General features: G+C 39.0%; 1 protein-coding gene across 2 annotated transcripts in view; it reads right to left on the reverse strand.

The window, feature by feature from the left end:
- Positions 1-257: 257 nt before the first annotated feature.
- Positions 258-23,636, reverse strand: part of plppr4a (phospholipid phosphatase related 4a) — a 104,474-nt gene continuing 81,095 nt past the window's right edge. Inside the window, exons 5-7 of one of the 2 annotated variants that reach the window (XM_069936359.1) lie at positions 22,470-22,527; positions 14,709-14,882; positions 258-1,608 (exon numbers count right to left, since the gene is read on the reverse strand). In XM_069936359.1, coding sequence (XP_069792460.1) covers positions 268-1,608; positions 14,709-14,882; positions 22,470-22,527 — 1,573 coding nt within the window. In that variant the 3' untranslated portion in view covers positions 258-267. The remainder of the gene's footprint in view (positions 1,609-14,708; positions 14,883-22,469; positions 22,528-23,636) is intronic. The other variant, XM_069936360.1, reaches the window with a different exon arrangement.

Raw genomic sequence — 23,636 nt, forward strand, 5'->3', positions numbered from 1 at the left:
TATGAGAAAAATGCATTCACTGTTTATTGAAATAGCAATAGAGCAAATCATTTTTTTTACACACTAGGGTCGGGCTTTGCTTGTGTGCTTTTGATTAGGATGTAAAAGTATCTTACTCATGCAAACATGTTTAACTAGCGGTAACATCTCAATTAGTTTTGCAGCTGAATACCACATTAAAATGGATGAATTTATAATGAGAAAGTCCAGATATAATTAATCTTTTTTGAAAGGATTGTCTTTCAGCGGGGCTTCCAGGGTAAAGTCTCATTCTTTATAAGCTCTGGTGGGAGATGTTCCCTTGTAGAAGATGTTCCTAGTGCTTTCTGGGCTGTTTCCTCTCTCAGGTATTAGAATGATGTTAGCTTTCCGCCTGAGGGTCGAGTCCCGACTGGAGGACACCGAGTGCGTCTCAGAAGCAGCTTCACTTCCTTCCACCGGGGTCACCCTTATGGTGGTGATTCCATGGTGATGGTGATCGCCACTGTCTGGATTGGTTTTCTTTCTATCCGATGAAGCATAGCTATCCTTGAGTGAATCACTGCTTTCAGAATCCCTGTTCAGATCATTTAACTCAAATGCTTGGCGGAGACTGCTCTTCTCACTGGACTTCCACTTCCATGATCCACTCTCCTCGCTGCCTGATGGTAATTGCACCAGGGGCCTGTTGTTCTCAGGGTGAGCTTCCACCCTGACAATATTAGTGGGCTCATGGTCAGTCAGGGCTTTGTACCTTATAGAACCTGTGCAACTCACTGTGCTACTGTCTGTACTCTTTGGACTGCTCTGTAACATTCCTTGCTGCTTGGACATTGCAATGACCTGCATAATTCTTGGCTGAGTGCTTGCTCTACCCACTCCACTCTTCTCAGCTACCTTCAGCCATTTTGACCTCGCGGAACTGGCTTTTGGAGAAATACTTATGTTCTCTTGTGTTTCTTCTGGTATGTGGACAAGTTGCGATGAGCCTGGCCGTGACTGCATGCAGACTCTTGCTCCTCCCCCAATGTTACTGGTGTTGTTGCTTCCTGAAATAGTCCCAGCTTGAATCTTCAAATACTGATTGAGTTGGGATTGATGGTCTCCGTTGAGGCCTACTCCCACTGGTTCTGAACTGGATCGTATCTCCATGCACTTTGGTGGCGAGTGACCAGTTTCTAACTCCATAACTTGCAGGGACAGTTTCCGACTTTCATTCTTGGACTTCCACTGTGACAAGAGCTGTTTAGAACGGGCAGAGTCCATAGATGCATGAATTGATGCGTTCCTTCGAGCAGTCTCATCCATTGATGATGTGTGGACACGCGGCAGTGTATTACTGAAGGTTACCATGTTCTCTTTTGCCATTGGACTGCGAGGAGTAATGATCTCAACGTCTGCGCTTGTCCTCTTCAGGTTGGTAAGGGAGCTAGATTCCCTGTGGTTTCGATTCAGAATACTTTCAGAATGATGTGATGAAATTCCATCAATACTACTGGGAGTTTTTCCTTGGAGTTGTCTGCTGCTTTCCTGACTGAGGTCTGTCAGTGATCTCAAAGGTTCTCTGTGATGGGTTTGGTGAGCTACGCCATCATCACTGGGTTGGAAATTGCTCACTGCATAAAGTCCCTAGATGTAAAACATAAAATGCATGTTAAAACTTCATCTCGAAATTCAGCTCCAATCATTGGTACTAAATGTTCTAAGTAGAAGTTATACATATGTTGTGAAATTCAGGCCCATTTTGCTCATGAAGTTGTAAAATAAAAATGTTATATTGTCACTTTACTATCGTAAAACATCCCAATGGGCTTCAAAGTAAAACATTAGAACAGTTAGAACCATAGAACATTGCAGCACAGAAACAGAGTCTTTGCCCTTCTACTCTGTGTCAAACTATGATTCTGCACAGTCCTGCTGACCTGAGCCCAGTCCATATCTCTCATACCCTCCTATCCATATTCCTGTCCAAATTCTTCTTAAATTTTAAAACTGAGCCCGCATTCATCACTTAAACTGGTAGCTTGTTCCAGGTTTGTGAGAAAAGAAGTCTCTGTGAAAAGATGTACCCTATAATGTTCCCCTAAAACTCTTTCTCTTTCACCCTTATCCCATCTCTTCTGGTTGGTGTAGTTTATAGCAACAAACTGGTGATAAAGACATGGAGAAGGAATTACATATTTTTTGGGACCCACGACCAGACGTGGTGAATTATCTCTAAATGGCAATGTGCAGGAAGACAAGTAATGGAGGCTTGAAGGAAATGGCAAAAAAAAGGAAGTGTGAGAATATGGAGGAAAATTGTAAAATGGAGTGAAATTTGTATAATTGAGGCATATGAGCAAATCTAGATCAGGGAGGTGGGATAACGAGTAGGAATTAGTTTGAGATAGAAGACAAAGAGCTGAATTTTAGCTGAATTAAAATCAACTGAGGTTGGACAACTTAATGTTAGCCAAGTACACAATGGAATGGTAAAGTATTGAATTAATGGAAGCAGCCAATTTGACCACTATTCCTCTCTGTTAGGCCACAGTTTATACATACTTCATTGGCTAAAAAGTGCTTGGATGCAAATTAAGATCACGAAAGATCATTTTAATTCTAAAGTCCAATTTACTTGAGATGACATAAACTTCTTTTCTCTCATTTCTTGTATTAAGAAAATATCTAATTTAATCTAATGGGAGGCATAGTTACTCAGGCAGTTAGTGCCACACTGCTTTAATTCCAATGATTCAGGTTCAAATCCGGCAACATCTGAAAGGAGGTTGCACATTCTCCCTGTGTCTGCATGGATTTCCTCTGGGGGCTCTGGTTTCCTCACACCATTCCAAACATACCGGGGGTTGTAGGTCAATTGGATGTAATTGGGCGGCATGTGGTCATGGGCCGAAAGGGCCTGTTACCACGTTGTATGTCTAAATTAAAACCGATATAGAATTAACATCCACCATTCTTTCTTTGGGCAATCTATTCCAGATGACATCAGCTCACGGCATAATTTTCCCTTTTGTCTTTTATCAGAATCAGAATTTTATTGGCATGAGCAAGTCATGAAATTCAGTGTTCTGTGACAGCATCATAGGGCAAACATTCATAATATAACCATCTTATGACATTACTATAAATAAATAAAAAGTAGTACACGAAAAGTAAGGCAGTGTCTTTGGTTCATTGATTATTCAGGAATCTGATGGCAGTGGGAAGAAGTTGTCCTTGTGTTGCTGAGTGCTCGTCTTTAGGCTCCTGTAACCTTTTCCCGATGGTAGTAGAGTGAAGAGTGTGTGGCCTGGGTGGTGGGGGAGGGGGGTCTTTTAGGATAGAGGCTTCTTTTTTAAGACAACACCTCATGTCCTCGATGGAGTGAAGTCTGGTGCTTTATTTGCATTGCTTAATTGCATTTTATTTTCAATTTAAATGCAATGTACTTTTATTCCTTGTGATCTTCCTTTATATTGATAGAAAATAATGTTTAGCTTTTTATGAAACCAGTGCCTGGCTACAAACTCTGCCTCTCATCGGCTTTCTCTGAGCAAGACGCGCAGCAGATATACCAGCGAACCTGTTTTGATCCATGTAACATGTGATGTCTAGAAAAGTAAGTCAAGTCATAACAGCAATTGCCAAGCTGCTATGTGCTCAACCCACCTTGGGTTCAATTGGAATATGCATTAAAGTTTTATCTTAACTTGTATCATTAAGTGCTTTATGATGGCAAAATTCATTGGCTTATGAGATTTTTTTTCCCATGACTGGCCAAGTAAAATTAAAAGTCATCAGAAAGTATAGATAGGCATGTCATTTTAATTTGCAGCACTTGGAAATTAAAAATAAAACATTTTAATCCTTGAGTATTAAGCAGACAACTGTGAATATTGCAGGGCATTTGAAAATACATGGGTCTCAATGAAGCCTCGTTTCATTACTTTTCTTTGCCTCATGCTAGTAAAATACACCAGTAAATATGATGGATTTCATAACAGCTTTTTTAACAACAACACTACATCAAAAGGGCAGATCTGTCTCTTCAAAATTGACTGTGGTGGAGCTGCACTAACTCGCCCATGAAATGTCATGTCACGATATTATAACACTCAGCCCACTGTCAGACTGAAGTGTCAAATATCTTGTTCAGGCACTAATGTGTCACTTGATAAATTATGATACCTTTCATAAGATGAATGAGTGCCTGCAAGCTGCAACAAAGGCTCATTTGATTGATCCCAATTTAACAAATGAATTATCAACTCTACCTGTTCAAATCATGAACATTGTCATGTAGTCTTTGCCACATGTACCAAATCTTATTTTTTGGGGCATATATCTAGAAATTCAATTCTGATTATAGTATTTGACAGGAAGCCATAAACTCAGAAATTTAGGACATTATCTTGAGTGGGATTGAAGTTGAGAGACAGACTATAACAGAAAATGCTGCAAAAATTCAATTGGTCAGGCAGCACTTCTGAAGAGGGAAATAATTAATGTTTTAAGTCTGTGACCTTTGTTATGGCTAATTTAAATTTTGCTACTCTTAATGTTAATGGGCTTAATAATCTGATTAAGAGAAAGAGACTATTAGCTTATATTAAAAAGTTGAAAGTTCATATTGCATTTTTGCAAGAGACTCATCTGACTGAAAAGGAACATCAAAAGTTAAAAAGAGATTGGGTTGGACAGGTTATAGCATCTTCCTTTAATTCTAAAGCAAGGGGTGTTGCTATTTTAATTCATCTTTTAAATTGGATTCAGTTTTTGAAGCCGTTGGTAGGCTTTTGATTGTTAATTGCAATTTTTTTTCAGATTCTTGGACTTTAATGAATGTCTATGTTCCTAATATAGCTGATGAACAATTTATTGCTTTCTTAATTTAAATCAAGCATATGATAAAATATTGGTAGCAGGCAACTTTAACTGTTGTTTAGATCCATCGTTAGATAAATCTCCAAAAACAGTAGTTTGAACAAAAATGGCAAAACAGTTAATGACAGTAATGAAAGATATGAACTTGGAGATTTGGAGGAAATTAAATCCTAACGAGAAAGATTTTTCTTTTTATTCATCTCGACACGACTCTTATTCTAGAATAGATTTGTTTTTAGGATCAGCGCAATTACAAGAAATAATTTTTTAAAGCTGAATCTAAGAATAGGATTTTGTCTGATCATTCTTTGTTAATTATTTGTACTGGTTCTGAAATAGTGGAGAATGTGTATAGATAGAGATTTAATTCTATGTTGTTAAAAAATCCTGATTTTATTAAGTTTATGAGGGATGATATACAGTTGTTTTTGAAAATAAATGTAGATTCAGTTGGTAATAAATTTGTTTTATGGGATGTTTTGAAAGCTTATTTGAGGGAACAGATTATTAGTTTTACAGCTAAAATTAAAAAAAAACATCTGGCTGAGACTAATAAATTAGAGAAGGAGATACAGATTTTGGAAAAAGAATTACAGCAGGACTCTACAGAAGCTAAAAAAGCTTGTTTAACTAATTTGAAACTATGGCATAATTCATTACAAACATAAATTTGAGAAGTTATTGCAGAGGACTAAACAGCATTATTATGAATTGGGTGAAAGAGCCCATAAAGTGTTAGCATGGCAATTAAAGACTGATCAGGCTTCTAGGACAATAAATGCTATTAGATACGACTCACTAATTACATTTGAAAATATGCTTTAGGAGGTTTGCAACTTCCTCATTTTCAGAATTATGATGAATTGACGCAATTGAAATTTATTAATAGAATGTTTGAAGTGGATAAACCTTTGGTTTTGGTCAAGATTGAATTGTCTCAGATTAATGAGAAAAGGATGGATTATTTTATTTATAAATGGAATTCTGAGCTTTTACAGAGTTATAATTTACCGGTATTGAAACATTTAATGGAGTTATAACCATATAACAGTTTATGGCATGGAAACAGGCCATCTCAGCCCTTCAAGTCCACACCGGTTCACTCAAACAACTCTGCTATATCCCCCCACCTATTCTCCACCCATAACCCTCCAACCCTCTCTTATCCATGTGTATATCCATCCTCCTCTTAAATGAAAGAATTGAATCTGCCTCAACTATTTCCTCTGGAAGATTATTCCATTCAGTCATCACTCTCTGAGCGAAGAAGCATCCTTTCACGTTTCTCCTAAAATTTTGCCCCCTTACCCTCTCAGGCGGAAGAGTCTACTTATATCTAGTCTATCAATTCCTTTAATAATTTTAGACACCTCTATCAAATCCCCTCTCAATCATATGTGTTCCAATTAATAAAGTCCTAACCGTTTCAATCTTTCTCTGTACTCCAGGTTTTTTAAGCCAGGCAACATCCTTGTAAATCTTTTCTGCACCCTCTCCACCTTATCTATATCCTTCCTATAATTTGACCAGAACTGAACACAATACTCCAAACTTGGCCTCACCAACGTCTTATATAGTCGCAGCATCACTTCCCAGCTCCTATGCTCTGTGCTACGATTTATGAAGGCTAACATACCAAAAGCCTTCTTAACCACCCTGTCAACATGGGAATCCACCTTCAAGGAATGCTACACCATAACTCCAAGATCTCTTTCTTCTTGTGCATTCCCCAATGTCCTTCCCTTTACTACATTTATCCTATTTTGATTATTTTTTTCCAAAATGAAGCACTTCACACTTCTCTATATTAAATTCCATCTGCCATCTTTCACCCCAATTTTACAGACAAACCAAATCCCTCTGTCATTCCTGAAAACCTTCCTCACTATCCACCACTCCCCCTACTTTTGTATCGTCTACGTATTTACTTACCCAGTTAACCACCCCATCATCCAAATCATTAATATAAATTATGAACTACAGGGGACCTAGTACCAATCCTTGAGGCATGCTGTTCATCACAGACTTCCATCCTGACAGACAGTTGTCCACCATGACCCTCTGCTGTCTCTCCTCCAGCCACCCTGAACCCATCTACTTCTCTATTAATCCCTAGTGACTAAACCTTCCTTACTAACATTCAAGGTTCCAACCTTATCAAAAGCTTTGCTAAAATCCAGATAGACTACATCAATTGCCCTACCTTCATCCACCTTTCTTGTCACTTCTTCGAAAAACTCAACAAGGTTCATCAAACATGACTTCCCCTTCAGAAACCCATGCTGGGTGCTATTGATCAATCCCTGCCTATCCAGATATTTATACACACCATCTCTAAGAATACCCTCCATAACTTTCCCTACCAAAGAAGTCAAACTTACAGGCCTATAATTACTTGGGCGACATCCTGTGCCTTTTTTAAATAATGGATCTACATTAGCAACCTTCCAACCCCACGGCACCACACCCTCCTTCAGTGATCATTGAAAAATCACTGACAGTGCCTCCGCTATTTGCTCCCTGACCTCCCTTAACATCCTGGTGAAATTCCCATCAGGACCAGGAGACTTATCCATTTTTACTGACCCTAGAAGCTCCAAAACCATCTCTTTACTAATCCCTATCTTTTCCATAACTAAGTCATTTGCCTCACTTATCTCACATAGTCCAATGTCCTTTTTCTTTATGAACACAGATGAGAAAAAAAAATCATTTAATATTTCTCCCATCTGATATGGTTCATCGCACAGTTCACCGCTTCCATTTTCCAGCGGTCCTATTCTAGCCTTAACCCTCCTTTTACTATTCACATATCTGTAAAAACCCTTAGGATTCACTTTTACCTTATCAGCTATTGACACCTCATACCTTCTTTTTGCCTTTCTGATTTCCTTCTTAAGGTTTTTTCTGCAATCTATGTAATAATCATATATCTAATCCATTTTTTGCTTCTTAACTTTAACATATTCCCCCCTCATCCCAAACAAACTTCCTAATTTTTCCAGAAAACCATGGTTCCATTGAACTTTTGGCCTTGCCTTTCAATCTGACTAGCACGTAAAGATCCTGTATTCTCAATATCTCTTATTTAAATACCCTCCAAATCTCCTCGATATCCTTTCCAGAAGAAAGATCAGCCCATACAATTTTCTGCAAATCCCTTCTCATTTCTTCAAATCTAGCCTTCCCCCACTCGAAGACCTTCAACCTTGGACCTGACCTATCCCTTTCCATATTTAAGTTGAAGCTAATGGTCCCACGATCACTGGATCCAAAGTTCTCACCAAAGCACACTTCCGTCACCTGTCCTATTCTGTTCCCTAACAATAGATCTAAAACTGCCTCCCCTCTAGTAGGAACCTCAACATACTGCTGTAAAAAGCAATCCTGAACACACTCTACAAAGTCTAGTAATGGACTAGGAAGAATGGAATTATAGGTACGGAATGCAAAATCTCGGCCAAAACTCCTTTGTTTCAAAATAAGCTTTTTTCTTTTTCATTCAATAATCAGCTTTTGAAAATGTGGGAACAGAAAGGAATTAAGTTGGTAGAGGGTGAGAGCAGTGTCCAGGGAGTATGGCCACCTAGCTAGGAATAAAAAAAGATAAGAAAGGTAGGATGGAGATTAGGGTAGAAGGTAAAAAAGAGAATATATGTGAGGGTCATTCTCTGAGATGCATATATTTTAATGCAAGAAGCATAGTGAACAAGGTAGATGAGTTGAGAGCATGGATAGATACTTGGGGTCACGATATTGTGGCAATTAGTGAGACCTGGCTACAGGAGGGGCAGGACTGGCAACTTAATGTTCCAGGATACATTTGTTTTAGATGTGATAGATCAGGGGGTAAAAAAAGGAGGAGGATTTGCTCTGCTTGTTAGGGAGGACATTACTGCCGTGAGATGGCAGGATGGTATGGAGAGATCGACCAGTGAGGCTGTTTGGGTGGAATTGAGGGGTGGAGGAGGCAAGAGGGTGCTAATAGGGGTGCATTACAGACCATCAAATGGGCCAAGGGAATTAGAGGAACAAATTTGTAGGAAGATAACGTATATGTGTGAGAATCATAAGGTAGTGATCATGGGAGATTTTAACTTCCCACACATTGATTGGGATACCCATACAGTTAGAGGGCTGGATGGGCTAGAGTTCGTTAAATGTGTTCAGGATTGTTTTCTAAATCAGTTAGTAGAAGAACTGACTCGGGATGGTGTAATACTGGATCTCCTGTTAGGGAACGAGCTAGATCAGGTAGCAGACATTAATGTTGGAGAACCAATTGGGTCTAGTGACCATAATTCTGTTAGTTTTGGGGTAGTTTTAAGGAAGAGCAAGGAGAGGCCTAAAGTTGAGGTTCTGAATTGGAAAAGAGCAAATTTCGTAGGAATAAGAAGGGATTTGAGGAGTATTGAGTGGGACAGGATATTTTCAGGTAAGGATGTTAATGAAAAATGGAGGATATTAAAAAAAAAAATTTGAGGGTACAGAGTAGTTATGTCCCAGTCTGGATCAAAGGAAAGGCTGGAAGTCATAGGGAGCTTGGTTTTCGAGGAATATTGGAAATTTGGTTAGGAGAAAAAGGGAGGTGTACAAGAGGTATAAAGAGCAGGGAGCTGAGAAGTTGGAGGACTACAAGGAGTGTAGAAGGAATCTTAAGAAAGAAATTAGAAAGGCCATAAAAAGGGCATGAAGAGGCTTTGGCTGACAGAGTAGAAATACATCCAAAGGGTTTCTATAAGTACATTAAAAGTAAAAGATTAGTGAGAGATAAAATTGGACCCCTTGTAGATAGCGAGGGTAGGCTGAGTGAGAAGTCTGAGGAAATGGGAGAAATTTTGAATGATTTCTTTGCCTCGGTATTCACTAGGGAAAAAAATGTTGAACCAGTTGAAGTAAAGAAAAATAGTGGGGAGGTCATGAAGCATATAAGGATAACCGAGGAGGTAGTGATGGCTGTGTTAAAAAAGATAAAGGTGGATAAATCTCCCGGACTGGACAAAATATTCCCTAGGACACTCAGGGAGGCTAGTGGACAGTTAGTAGGGCCATTAACCGAGATATTTAGGATGTCACTGGCCACGGGAGTAGTACCAAAGGATTGGAGGGTGGCGCATGTAGTTCCTCTGTTTAAGAAAGGGTCCAAATGCAAACCTGGGAATTATAGGCCTGTAAGTCTGACGTCTGTGGTGGGCAAGTTGATGGAAAGTGTTCTGAGGGATACTATTTACAAATTTTTGGAGGTACAAGGATTGATAGGGAGTAATCAGCATGGTTTTGTCAGGGGTAGATCATGCTTGACAAACCTGATTGAGTTCTTCGAGGGGGTTAAAAAAAAGGTTGATGAAGGGAAAGCTGTGGATGTTGTCTATTTGGACTTTAGTAAAGCTTTTGACAAAGTTCCCCACAGGAGGTTAGGAAAAAAGGTGGAAGCATTAGGTATAAATAATGTCAGAGAGTAGTGGTAGAAAATTGTTTGTCCAATTGGAGGCCGGTGACTAGTGGAGTTCCTCAGTGTTCGGTCCTGGGTCCACTATTATTTGTTATATATATTAACGATCTGGATGTAGGGGTAGAAAATTGGATAAGCAAGTTTGCGGATGACACAAAGATTGGTGGTGTTGTGGACAGTGAGGTAGATTACCGTAGATTAAAAGGTGATTTAGGAAGGCTGGAGGTGTGGGCTGAGAAATGGCTGATGGAATTTAATACAGATAAATGTGAGGTGCTGCATTTTGGAAAGGCAAATTTAAATAGGTCATATACATTGAATGGCAGACAATTGAGGAGTGCAGAGCAACAAAGGGATTTAGGAGTTATGGTAAATAGTACCCTCAAGGCTGATACTCAGGTAGATGGTGTGGTGATGAAGGCATTTGGAATGTTGGCCTTCATAAATCGGAGTATTGAATTCAAGAGTAGGGAAGTTATGATGAAATTGTACAAGGCATTGGTGAGGCCAAATTTGGAGTACTGTGTACAGTTTTGGTCACCAAATTACAGGAAAGATATAAACAAAATAGAGAGAGTGCAGAGAAGGTTCACGAGAATGTTGACAGGATTTCAGGGTCTGAGTTACAGGGAAAGGCTGTGCAGACTGGGGCTTTTTTCTCTGGAACGTAGAAGATTGAGAGGGGACTTGATAGAGGTGTTTAAGATTTTAAAATGGACAGACAGAGTAAATGTGGATAGGCTTTTTCAATTAAGAAAGGGGGAGATTCAAACTAGAGGACATGGTTTAAGATTGAAGGGGGAAAATTATAAGGGGAACATGAGGGGAAATTTCTTTACGCAGAGGGTGGTGGGGATGTGAAATGAGCTTCCGGCAGACGTGGTCGAGGCGGGATCATTGGTTACATTTAAGGAAAGACTGGATCGTTACATGGATAGGAGGGGACTAGAGGGGTATAGACCGGGTGCTGGTCAGTGGGACTAGGAGGGTGGGGATTTGCTACGGCATGGACTAGTATGGCCGAACTGGCCTGTTCTGTGCTGTAAGTGGTTATATGGTTATATGGTTAACAGTGCTGAGTCACCTCCTCTCACTATCACAATTAACCAAATACCTGGTTAATCGAATTCTGAAAGGATATCTGCAATTCATTCATGATTTTCACAAAATAATGTGTACACTTCGAAGAACAGTTTCTGAAAATATCAATTCATGTGGCCGGATGCATTTTTTTTTTGAAATTCATAGGATTGTTATGAAGCTGGGTATTTGATTTTGTTACAAAGAATGAAGGAGAAATATGAAATTTCTTCAAATACCCATTTCACTTATTATCAGGTTACTGTTGGATTACTTTGGGCGTACGCTACGGTTGCCCAGGCGGTCTAAATTTGAAAGTTTACTTACTGAAGGGGGTAAGAGAGGATTTATATCTGAGATGTACGCTTTATTACAGAATGCCTAAGCCAGAGATTCATAAATCTAAGTTAAAATGGGAAAAAGATTTATCTATAACTATTTCTCAGGATGATTGGATGACTATATGTGACGATAGTGTGACTAAAATTGTAAATCTAAGGTATAGATTGGTTCATTGTAATATTATACATCAGTTATATTTAATTCCTGAGAAATTAAGGAAATATAAGTTTATTTCTTCTGATTTATGTTTTAGGTGCCATCAGCAAGTTGGCTCTTTCTTACATTTTACTTGGTTATGTGAAACAGTGAGACCTTTTTGGAATAGAATTAAGGAACTTTTAAAGTTTTATTTAAATTAAAAATTTTGCTTGATCCTTTGATATTTTTATTGAGTTATATTAAGAAATTGAGTTTGGAATTGAAATTAGATAAGTCTCAAATTGCTTTTCTGAGATTGGCATTAGCTGTGGCAAGATAATGTTTGACAATGACTTGGAAAAATTAGAATGATTTGAGTATTTAATGGTGGCATTCAGAAATGAGGTCTTGTATTCCATTGGAAAAGATAACATAATTTACATAATAATTATCCTTTTTTCTTTAAAGTTTGGAGCCCGTATATGAGATATATAGGTTTGAATTTGTAATCAGTTTTTTGCCCATGGTTGTTGGGGTTATACCAATAGTTGATGATTGTTATGTAAGTTGATCTCCTCTTCTATTTTCTATTCTTCTTTTTTGGGGGGGTAGATTAGAGGGAGGTTGGGAGGGGATCATATGGGACAAATATTATGCATTTGCTTGCATTTTGATTTTGATTGTATGACTTATTTTGATTAATAAATAAAATTTTTAAAATGTTTGTGGCCCTTCGTCAAAATGACCTGCTAAGTTTTTCCAACAGTTTCTCTTTTTATTTCAGATTTCTGAAATTGGCTTTTTTTTTGGATTTTTAGACAACACCGCAATGGTGAGGATGAGACAATGCATTTATGTAGCAAATGTGTACCCAATATACACTGACTAGAAAAGCATAAATTACATGACCACAATGTGGCAAGACAGAAAAAGAGATGATAAATATGGATGAGAAGAAGATGGAGGGTTATGGGCATTGTGCAGGGAGGTGGGACTAGAGACGGGTGTTTGGTTCGGTGCGGACTAGAAGGGCCTAATGGCCTGTTTCCGTGCTGTAAATTGTTATGTTAAATATGGAAAAATGGATAAATAAATACAATACAACTTCAATTATTCAAAATGATATTATCCAAAATTTTTTGGACACAGAAATGACATCTGTTCAGCTCTTAAAATTTTTTCGGATAATTGAGAATTTCAGAAAAATCAGAAATCCTCATTTAACAGAAAATGTTCAAAGCTAAAATGATGTCATTTCGCCTGAGAAAATTTTCAGATCAAAGAGGAAATATCCGAAATAATCAGAAATCCTCAGTTATCCCATTTTTTTTTTCCCCAGAGCTAAACTGATATCACAGGGGGAAAAAAAAAATTGGAATTTTGGAAAAAACTCACAGTAAAATTTCGAGTTTTTGGTGTTGAATTTATCTTATTTTGTTCAGGTTGGTTTTTTTTAGTGAGAATTAAACATTATTTCATCCTTTAAATGCCTTCCCTTGTTGTTGGTTGTTGTTTAAACACTATGACCAAGTGATTTGCTGTTGCTACTGGGCCATCTTTAAAAAATGACCAGTTATCCGAAAATATCGTTTATCTGACCATTTTGGATAATCAGAGTTTTACTGTATTTAGTTAGTGCAAGAAAATTAGTGTCATTTGAGTGTTATCATAAAGATGCGCTCGTTTTGGCGTTCAGAATTTTCTCCCAACTCTCACAAGGAAATTGGGAGAGTCGGGGGTCAATGTCTTCCTATAAATTTTCAAGGTAAAGAAGGTATGTGTGGGAACCCTGGAAGGCAGGATATAATGAGCAATATGATTATTGTAGTAGGGGATTTTACTTTCCCCCGTTATTAACTTAGTATGAACAGCACAGAGGGGTGGAATTTTTAAAATGTTTCCAACGATTCTTTAGAAATGATAATGAAGAGGCAGTATTTCTTAGCAGTAGCTCAACACTATTACAGCACCAGAAATTTGGGTTTGAATCTAGCGCTGTCTGTAAGGAGTGCACACGGTTCTCCCGGTGTATGTGTGGATTTCCTCTGGGAGTTCTGGTTTCCTTCCACCCTTCAAAATGTACAGGGATTGTGGGTTAATTGGGGGGTATTGGGCAGCAGGAGGTTGTGGGCTGGGAGGGCCTGTTACCATGCTGCATGACCAAATTTAAAATAAAATCTTAAGGAATGAAACTGGGTGACAACTGGAAGTGTTGATGGGTGAGCAATTTGAGGATAGCGAATTTCAAGGTGGCTATGGAAAAAAAATCAGAGTGGTCTTACAATTGAGGTTCTGAACTGGGATATGGCCAACTTTATATCTTAAATGGAATAGTGAGAGTTCAGGTTCAGTGTCTTCCTATAAAGGTGAAAGGTAAAGGAGGTCTCTGTGTGTAACCCTGAATATCTAGTGTTTGCAGAGGGTTTGATGAAGAAGAAAATGGAATATGCAGTAGTTATAGAGTACTGAAGATGCAAGCCCCTTCAGGTGTATGGAATGTGCAAGAAGGTACTTAAAAATGAATTACAAAGGTAAAGAGATAACTGGTCAAATGCCACTGGCAGACAAGACTAAAAATAAATCTTTAGGCCTGTTTGTTCCTTCCCCAGATTCTTTCCCCAATTATATACTCTATGTAATTTTGCCTATTCTATATGTTTTGATAAAGCGTTCACACCTGCTGAGATTTTCTAGCAATTCTTTGTTTCCTCAAGATTCCACATCTTTAGTTTTTGTGTTTCTCTATTTTTCTGGAGAGAGAATTCTAAAGTTCTCATCTTTCTGGTAAAATAATTTGTTAAGAACATGAGGAATTTCAATTTCATAACTTCCTCTGAGATGACCCACTTACCAAATAGACAGCAATTCCTCCTCCGATCATGAATCCGCAGTAAACATCGATCGGATGATTCTTGTACTGGATAATCCGTGTTAAACCAGAGATCACTGCGCATATGATAAAACTGAAGACCAGGAGTGGCTTGAGAAGTTTGGAAGAGTCTGTCAGTGTTGCATTAAAGTACATCTAAATGAAAAACAAGAAAATAAAAGGACTAATTTATCTGTGAAATTAACTGAGCAAACTATCCTCTGTCATCAACTACAATGACTTATTCTCATATTAGATATTGTGGCATTTTTTTTAATTTCAAATTTATTTATTATCCAATTACATCAGTACAATCTGATGAAATGGTGTTCTCTAGTCCACGATGCAATCACAAAACCAGATAACACATATAAATATATAGAACAAATATCCAAATAAAGTTTTTTTTTAAAAATTCTGACATATAGCATGAGCTGATGCCACCTAAATACCCCAAATATCTACATCTCTCATACATTTTGTTTCAAAGGTGGGAGGAAACCAGAGTACCCTGAGGAAACCAAGATTCAAGTTTCAATTTATTGATATGCAATAAAAAGCATCAAATTACGTAAAATTGCATTTTGTCTGCTTCAAGGCAGACAGATTTGCCATTGACAGAAATGACCTGAAATGCCTTTTACAGTCAAAAAGAGAAGCAAAAGAGAAGTCTCCTCAGAGTCACATGTGTACATAGATTCACCTCCAGTGTTCCCACAGAACCAGCTGCTACACAGAGTCCAGGCCAAACCATCAGCAGCTGGAGCTCCAGATTCTCCGACACAATCAGAAACTCTTCAAGTGCCCTCGGCACCCTCCCAGTTCCGATATATGGTACCTCTTCAACCAGTCCTGAGCCAGTCACCAGCAGCCAGCAGCCTGCTACCTGTGTGTTCTTCAGCCTCAGAACCCCTAACTAGTCTGTCCCCATGGTCACTGACCTGTGGTCAGCTCCTCTGCTTCTCCTTCTCAAATTGGGTGGGGGGGGGGTGGTGGTCTCCTCATTTTCTGGTGCCCTGTGCCAGTCCTCTGCTTTAATGGAGACTACAACTGCTTACTGCTGCCGATCATAGGCACCACCATCTTGGGAGCAGATCCTGTGGTTGCAGTATTTTTACATAAAACCACTGTCAGCTCCATTTACAAGCCGTTTAAAGCCTGGACGAAGCCGACAGCCGTCAGACTGGGCAATTGGACCCCACGGGAACGCTGCGATTCCACTCCCTGCTCTTAACTTAATTTTTTTGTGTTGTTTGATTCAATGTTTCTTTGGAAAAACTTGGAATAAAATTTGATTTTTTTTTTTACCTTAGCAACAAAAACATCCACGATCGAAATGTATCTACATGACTGTATCTTCCTATCCTTCCTGTTTTGCTACTTAGCATTATTCAGGGAGAATTTCTAATTATCGGTAACTGTAAATTTTACTCGTAAATGAACTTTTCAAATACTGAAAAATAAATATCCGGCAGGAAGCAATGAGCAAATTAAGAGTCCTTAAATTAATCCTTAATGAGTCAATTGTTTAGGGGTCTGATGTTGAAGGGATAGCACATATTACTGAACCTGGAGGTACAAATCCTGTAGCACCTGTATCTCTTTCCAGATGGCAGCAGCAAGAACAGAACATGTCCTGGGTCGTATGGAACCTTGATTGTTGCTGCTCTCCAACAGCAGCATTCCATGTAGATATTCATGATGGTGGGGAGGGTTTTGCCTGTGATGTATACTGGTTGGGTCCGCTGCAGGGCTTTCCACTCAGAGGTATTGGTGCCTCCATACCAGCCCATGAATCCTCTACCTGTAAAACTGGGTAAATTTGCTTTGAGTTGAATTCCTGGCATATGGAAGCTAACCCAGTAGCAACCAGAATTAATGTACATAGAATGCTATAGCCCACTATATACATTTAAAAAAATACTAAATCCTTCCTACCACATAACCCTCTATTTTTCTTTCATTTGTCTGTCTAAATGTCTCTTAAGTGCTCCCATTGTTCCAGCATTTCAGGCACCCACAACTCTCTGGGTATTGCCTAAACTTTCCTCCCTTCACTTTGTACACTCCCAGCCTGGGAAAAAGGTGCTAAGTTTGGTGAAGTCTCCAAATCTTGTAGCCCTCCATCAAGTTACTTCTCATACCTCCTCTCTCCAAGAGAAAAGTGAAAGCTCCGCTAACCTTGCCTCATAAGACATATTTTCCAATCCAAGGAACACCCAGGTAGATCTCCTTTGCACCCTCTTAATAGTTTCCACGTCCTTCCTATAATGAAGTGAATACAATACTCTAAATGTGGTCTCATCAGAGATTTGTAGCATAGCCACCTGACATCTTGAACTCATTCTGCTGACTAATGACACCCAGCATAGCTACCTTAAGAGGTGTATAGATTTTCATCCCAAGGTCCCTTTGTTCTTCCACACTGTTATGTATTGACCATTAATCATATACTCTGTCTTCAGGATTGACCTTACAAAATACATAATCTGAAACTTATCCATATTATACTCCATCTACCACTTTTCTGCCTAACACTGCATCCTGTCCATATCCTTTTGTAACCTATGATCATCTTCAACACTATCCACTACTCCTCTAATCTTTGTATCGCCTTCAAACTTACTGACCCATCCTTCCACTTCTTCAGCTGGGACAGTCCTAAAAATCACAATACGCAGGGTTTGCAGAAAAGATTTCTTCAGAACTCTACTATGAACTGACCTCCAGGCAGAATACTTTCTGTTCATAACTACTCTGCATTCTACCAGAAAGCCAATTCTGAATCTACATAGACAGAGATCCATGGACCCTGAGCTTCATGATTTTATGAATGAGTCTCTCATGGGGGACCTTACTAAAATCCATCTCCATCACATCTACCACCCTACCTTCATCAATTTCTTTTGTTATCTCCTCAAAAAAAAAATTCATTTAGGCTCATGAGTCATGACCTTCACCTCACAAAACCATGTTGACTACCCCTGAGTAGACTGTACTTCTCCAAAGGTTCATAAATTCTGTCCTTCAGAATCCTCTCCAATAGTTTGCACACCACTGACTTAAGACTTACTGGTGTGTAATTCTCAGGATTCTCCCTGTTATCTTTTTTTTTAAACAAGGGGAAAATTTTTGCCTTTCTCCCATCCTCCAGCACCTCCTCTTTGGTCAAGGAGGACAGAAATATCATTATAACATAAAGTTCAATATCTGATTACTTATCTAGTAGCTGTTTTCATTTCCAAGTGTTCCCAACAGATTTTTTAACTGATATATGCTGGTATTGTATGAATACTTCATTATTCAATTTTTCCACTGCAAATGTTTCAGACCAATTATTTTAGACTGCTTTATCCCTGAAATTTCAGATGGAAACAAATGCCCAGACATTTATGCACTCCTACCACAACATCTGGCTTTAAGCCTAGAGACCATTTTCACAGCTCAACAATGTCAAAGATACTAACACTGGTGCAAATTGGGATTAAATAATTAAATATACATGAACCTTAACAACAATGTTATGTTGCAGTAATGTAGCTTGCTACCTCTTTCGGGTTTGACTGTCAGTACAAATCATTTCTTAAATCTCATGAGGACAAATGGCATAATTAAAGAGTGAACAAGTTGAGAAGAGATAGGATAGAGCTATAAATCATTACAGGTAGAGTGAATTTGGAGAAACTGATTTCATTGGCGGAGTCCTGGTTACTAAAGGGAAATCAGAAGTAATGTGTAGTTTTGTTTTAATGGATCTTAATGGTTTTCCACATTAATTTTCAAAGAAGAACTGGTTAAATTCCTGAATAAAAAATGTTGCAGGGTGATTGGGAAGGAGAAAAGGAATGGGATTAACTTGCTGTTAATGGGTTAAAATTTCATGGGAGATTACACAGCTATAGTTCAGTGTTCGGTATGTCACCAAAGACTCTTGTAAATTTCTACAGGTGTACCGTGGAGAGCATTCTAGCTGGCTGCATCACTGCCTGGTATGGAGGTGCCAACTCTCAGGACAAGAATAAACTCCAGAGGGTTGTTAACTCAGCCTGCAGCATCACAGGCAACAGGTTTCACATGATAGAGGACATTTACACAAGGCAGTGTCTTAAAAAACCTGCCTCTATCTCAAAGACCCCCACTACCCAGGCCACACCCTTTTCACTCTGCTACTATCAGAGAAAAGATACAGGAGCCAAAAGATGAGCCCTCAGTGGCACAAGGACAGCTTCTTCCCCGTTGCCATCTGTCTCCCTTGTACTTTCTCTTTCTCATCTGTGCGCTCTCGTATTTGACATTTTTACCCTGGGAGAAAGATTCTGTCTATCTGTTCAATGCATTTCATAATTTTAATAAAAATTCTATCAGGTCTCCCTTCACCCTCCACAGCCCAGAGAAAACAATCCAAGTTATCCAACGTCTCCTAATAGATTATACCTTCCAATCCTGGGAAAGTTCAGCAATAGCTTTTCCAAAGTCTTTACAACCATCCTGTAATGGATGTCCAGAATTGTACACTATACTCCAAATGTAACCTAACTAAAGTTTTATATAACTTCAATGTGACGCCCTTACTCTTATACTCAATGCCCCGCCCAATGAATCCAAGTGTTTACTTATTATTTATTGATGAGCTATGAACATGGAGTCCAAGATCCCTCTGCATAACAATGCTTTTAAGAGTTCTGCATATTTTTCCCTTACATTTGATTTTGCAAAGTGCAACACCTCATATTTCTCCTGATTAAACTCAATTTGCCATTTCTTCACCCATATCTGTAACTGACTTTTATAGAACATTAGAACATTACAGGACAGAAAAAAGCCTCTTTGGCCATTCTAGTCTGTGCCAAACTATTTTCTTTGTCTAGTCCCAGTGACCTGCACCCAGTCCCTAGCCCTCCATACCTCTCATTGATGTACCTGTCCAATTTCTTCTTAAATGTTAAAATTGAGCCTGCCTTCACCACTTCTGCTGGCAGCTCATTCCACACTCCCACCACTCTTGGTGTGAAGAAATTTCCCCAATTGCCCCCTAAATTTTTCCTATTTCACTCTTCACCCATGTCCTCTGGATTGTATCTCACCTACCTTTAGTGGAAAGAGCATATCTACATTTATTCTGTTTATCCCCCTCATTATTTTAAATACATCTATCAAATCACCACTCATTCTTCTATACTCTGGGGATTAAAGTCTGAGCATGTTTAACCTATCCATTTAGCTTAGTTCCTGAAGTTCGAGTAACATCCTAGTAAAATTTCTCCGCATTTATTCTATCTTATTGATATCTTTTGTGTAGTTAGGTGACCATACACAATATTCCAAATTTGGCCTCACCAATGTCTTATACAGCTTTACCATAACATTTTAACTCCTGTACTCAATAATTGGATTTATGAAGGCTATAAACTCTCTTTACAAACCATTTGTGACACCACTTTTAGGGAATTATATATCTGTATTCTCAGATCCCTCTGTTTTGCCACACTCCTCAGTGCTCTACCATTTATCATGTACTGTATTCTTTTCTTGGTTTGTCCTTCCAAAATGGAACACCTCACACTTGTCTGCATTAAATCCCATCTGCCATTTTTTAGCTCATTTTTACAGCTGGTCTAGATCCCTCTGCTTTGAAAACCTTCCTCACTGTCCATAACACCTCCAATCTTAGTGTTGTCTGCAAAATTCTGATCCAATTTACCACATTAATGTAGATGACAAACATCAATGGACCCAGCTCCGATTCCTGAGGCACACCACTAGTCACTAGTCACAAGCCTCCAGTAGATAATTGGCTTCTCTTATCCAGCTATGGTCAAAGCCAGTTCATTACTTCACCATGAATAACTAGCATTTGAACCCTCCTGACTAACCTCCCATGTGATACATTGTCAAAGACTTTAATAAAGTCCATGGAGACAACAGCTTTTCCTTCATCAACTTTCCTGGTAACCATCACAAAAACTTTGTAAGATTAGTTTAATATAACCTACCAAGCACAAAGTCATGTTGCCTATCCCTAATCTGTTTCTGGCTATCCAAATAATTGTACATCCAATCCTTTAGAACACCTTCCAATAATTTCCAGGCTAACTTTTGGAGACTTTTTTAAATGAACAGAACAACTTGAGCTACCCTCCAATCCTTCGGCACCACCTCTAAGGATATTTTAAATATTTCTGCCAGTGCCCTGACAATTTTTATACTAGCCTCCCTCAAGTTCCAAGGAAATATTTTGTCAGCCCCTGAAAAGATTCCATGACCCCACTGTTTGATTTACCTACCTCCCACAACTCTGTGCTCATTTTTTAAGTGACTCTTGATGAAAAAATTAAGTTCTCCCCATCTCTTTTGACTCCATACAAAGCCGACTACTCTGATCTTCAAGGGGACCAATTTTGTCCTTTACTATCCTTTTGCTTTTACTATACTTGTAGAAACCCACAGTATTTTCCTTCACATTATCTGCCAAAGCAACCTCATGTCTTCTTTTTGCCTTCCTCATTTCTTTCTTGAGGTTTTTCTTGAATTTTTATACTCCTCAGTCCTCAAGTACTTCATTTACTCCATATTGTCTACACCTGCTGTACACCTTTCTCTTCTTCTGAACAAGTTCCCCAATATCCCTTGAAAATCAAGGTTCCCTATGCCCGCTAACTTGCCTTTAATCCTAACAGGAACATACAAACTCTATACTCTCAAAATGTTACCTTTAAAGATCTTGAACTTGCCTTGCACATCCTTGCTCAAAAATAACCTATTCCATTCATGCATTTCCTGAAAATTGGCCGTTCTCCTATTTAAAATCTCGATCTGGTGCCAAGACATATCCTTCTCCATAATTAAATTGGAACTAATGACATTTTGATCACTGGACCCTGTCGTATTCTTAGATTGCTCCTTTTGCTGTCCAAAGCTTCACCAAACTTAGTCCACTGCAAATTTATTAACCCACCTATCTATCTTTTCATCCAATTCATTTATATATTTCACCAACAACAAGGATCCTAACACAGAATCTTGTAGAATATCACTCGTCGCAGACCTCTGGCCAGAATAACACTCTTCCACCACAACCCTCAGTCTTCTATAGGACTGTAATTTCAAATCTAAAGCAGCAATTCATCATGGATCCCATGCACCTGTATCTTCCGGATAGGCGTGTAATGAGCGACCTTGTTAAGGTCCATTTAAACTATATCCACTGCCTTATCCTCATCAACAACCTTTGTCACCTCCTCAAATAACTCAATCAAATTTGAAAAGCTTGACCTTCCCCACATAATTCTATGCTGACTGTCCCAGAAATGACCAGGCTTTTCCTAATTTGTGTAAATCCTATCCCTGAATGTCCTGACCAATGGCTCCCCTTTCATTTATGTGAGGCTCACCAGCCTATTATTACCTGGATTAAGCCTATTTCCCTTCTAGAATGAAGGTACAGCATTGGCTACTCTCCAGTCCTACAGAACCTTGCCCATTGCTAGTGAGGCTTCAAATATCCCCTTCAAGGACCAGCATCTCTCCATTGCTACTTTCAATTGGATATATCCTTTCAGGTTCTGGGGTCGTGCACGTTAATGCTCTTCGAGAGACCTTAACACCATCTCTTCCTTGAATGAAAGCAAGCAACATATTTTCACAAGCAGATAAAGATCGTACTCACAATTAATAATTCATTCGCATTAATTTCTGTATCACCTATGACATTGTGAATCATACATGAAAGCTCTGGTTACTTACTGAAATATATACAGCTGCAAAGGCTGCAAGTGTGGCATGCTGTGATGGAAAGGATTTTCTGCAAAGAGATCAGAAAATAAATTAGTTAGACGACTGATGTCTTTGAATTTTACCTATGGACTTGCTTATGACTTAGGATCACCTTCTCAAGCCTGCTCTACCACGTAATAAGATCATCACTGACCTGTTGTAAGCTTATCTGCACTCCTATCTACCCTACCGTAACCTTCAACCTGTTATTTTTCAAGAACTTAACTACATGTGCCTTCAATTTATTCAAAGATTCTGCTTGCACTGCCTATTGAAGAAGAGAATTCAAATAACTTGCGACACTGAGAAAAAAGCCTCCTCTCACCTCTGTGTGAGATGGACAACCATCCAACAGCGATGATTAACTAGTGAGCAGTAGTTCCAGATTCTTCCACAAGAAACAATTCTCTCCTCATGGACCCTGTCGAGACTCACCCGGATCTTCTATGTTTCAGCTAATTCTTCTCTCGCTCTGCTAAACTCTGACGGACACAAACAAAACTTGGCCAATCAAATAACACACCACTCTTCTGGGTACTAGTCTGAAAACATTCTCTGAACTGCTTCCAATGCACTAGTGCCCTTTCTCAAGAAGGAAACAAATGCCTTCTCATTAATCCCTAATGTAACCATATCAGATTATCCCTACTTTTGCAATAATTTCCATTATCTATTGGTCATCCTTCAGTTTGAAGGAGACACATTGTTGCAGTTCATCTGTGGATATGAAGGTGACTTTGCAGTCTCAGTCTGGAAGTGAAGAGTCTAGCGCAATGGGGGCACTGGAAGTCCGTTTTTGTACAAACCATGGCTACTGCTTTATGAAGCCATTCACGGTTTTCCATCAATTTTTGGCACGGTCTGTCTTCAAAACTGGTGAAGGCTTCAAAGCACAGGGCTCACCAATGTGATCTGTCAGTAGCCACAGCTTCTACTTATCTTGGCAGGATGTCACAGTAGCATAGGATTTCCTTCACAGTGTCTTTATAGCGCTTGCGTGGGCGACCTTGAGGTCTCCTTCCAGTCTTCTGTTCACCATAGAGCAGCTGGCTCATCATCCATTCTGATGACGTGTCCTACCCACCGCATCTGGGCTCTGATGATCAGGGACTCAATGTTGGTGGACTTCGCACGACA

This window comes from Narcine bancroftii, chromosome 5 (assembly GCF_036971445.1).
Source record: "Narcine bancroftii isolate sNarBan1 chromosome 5, sNarBan1.hap1, whole genome shotgun sequence".
Lineage (NCBI taxonomy): Eukaryota > Metazoa > Chordata > Chondrichthyes > Torpediniformes > Narcinidae > Narcine > Narcine bancroftii.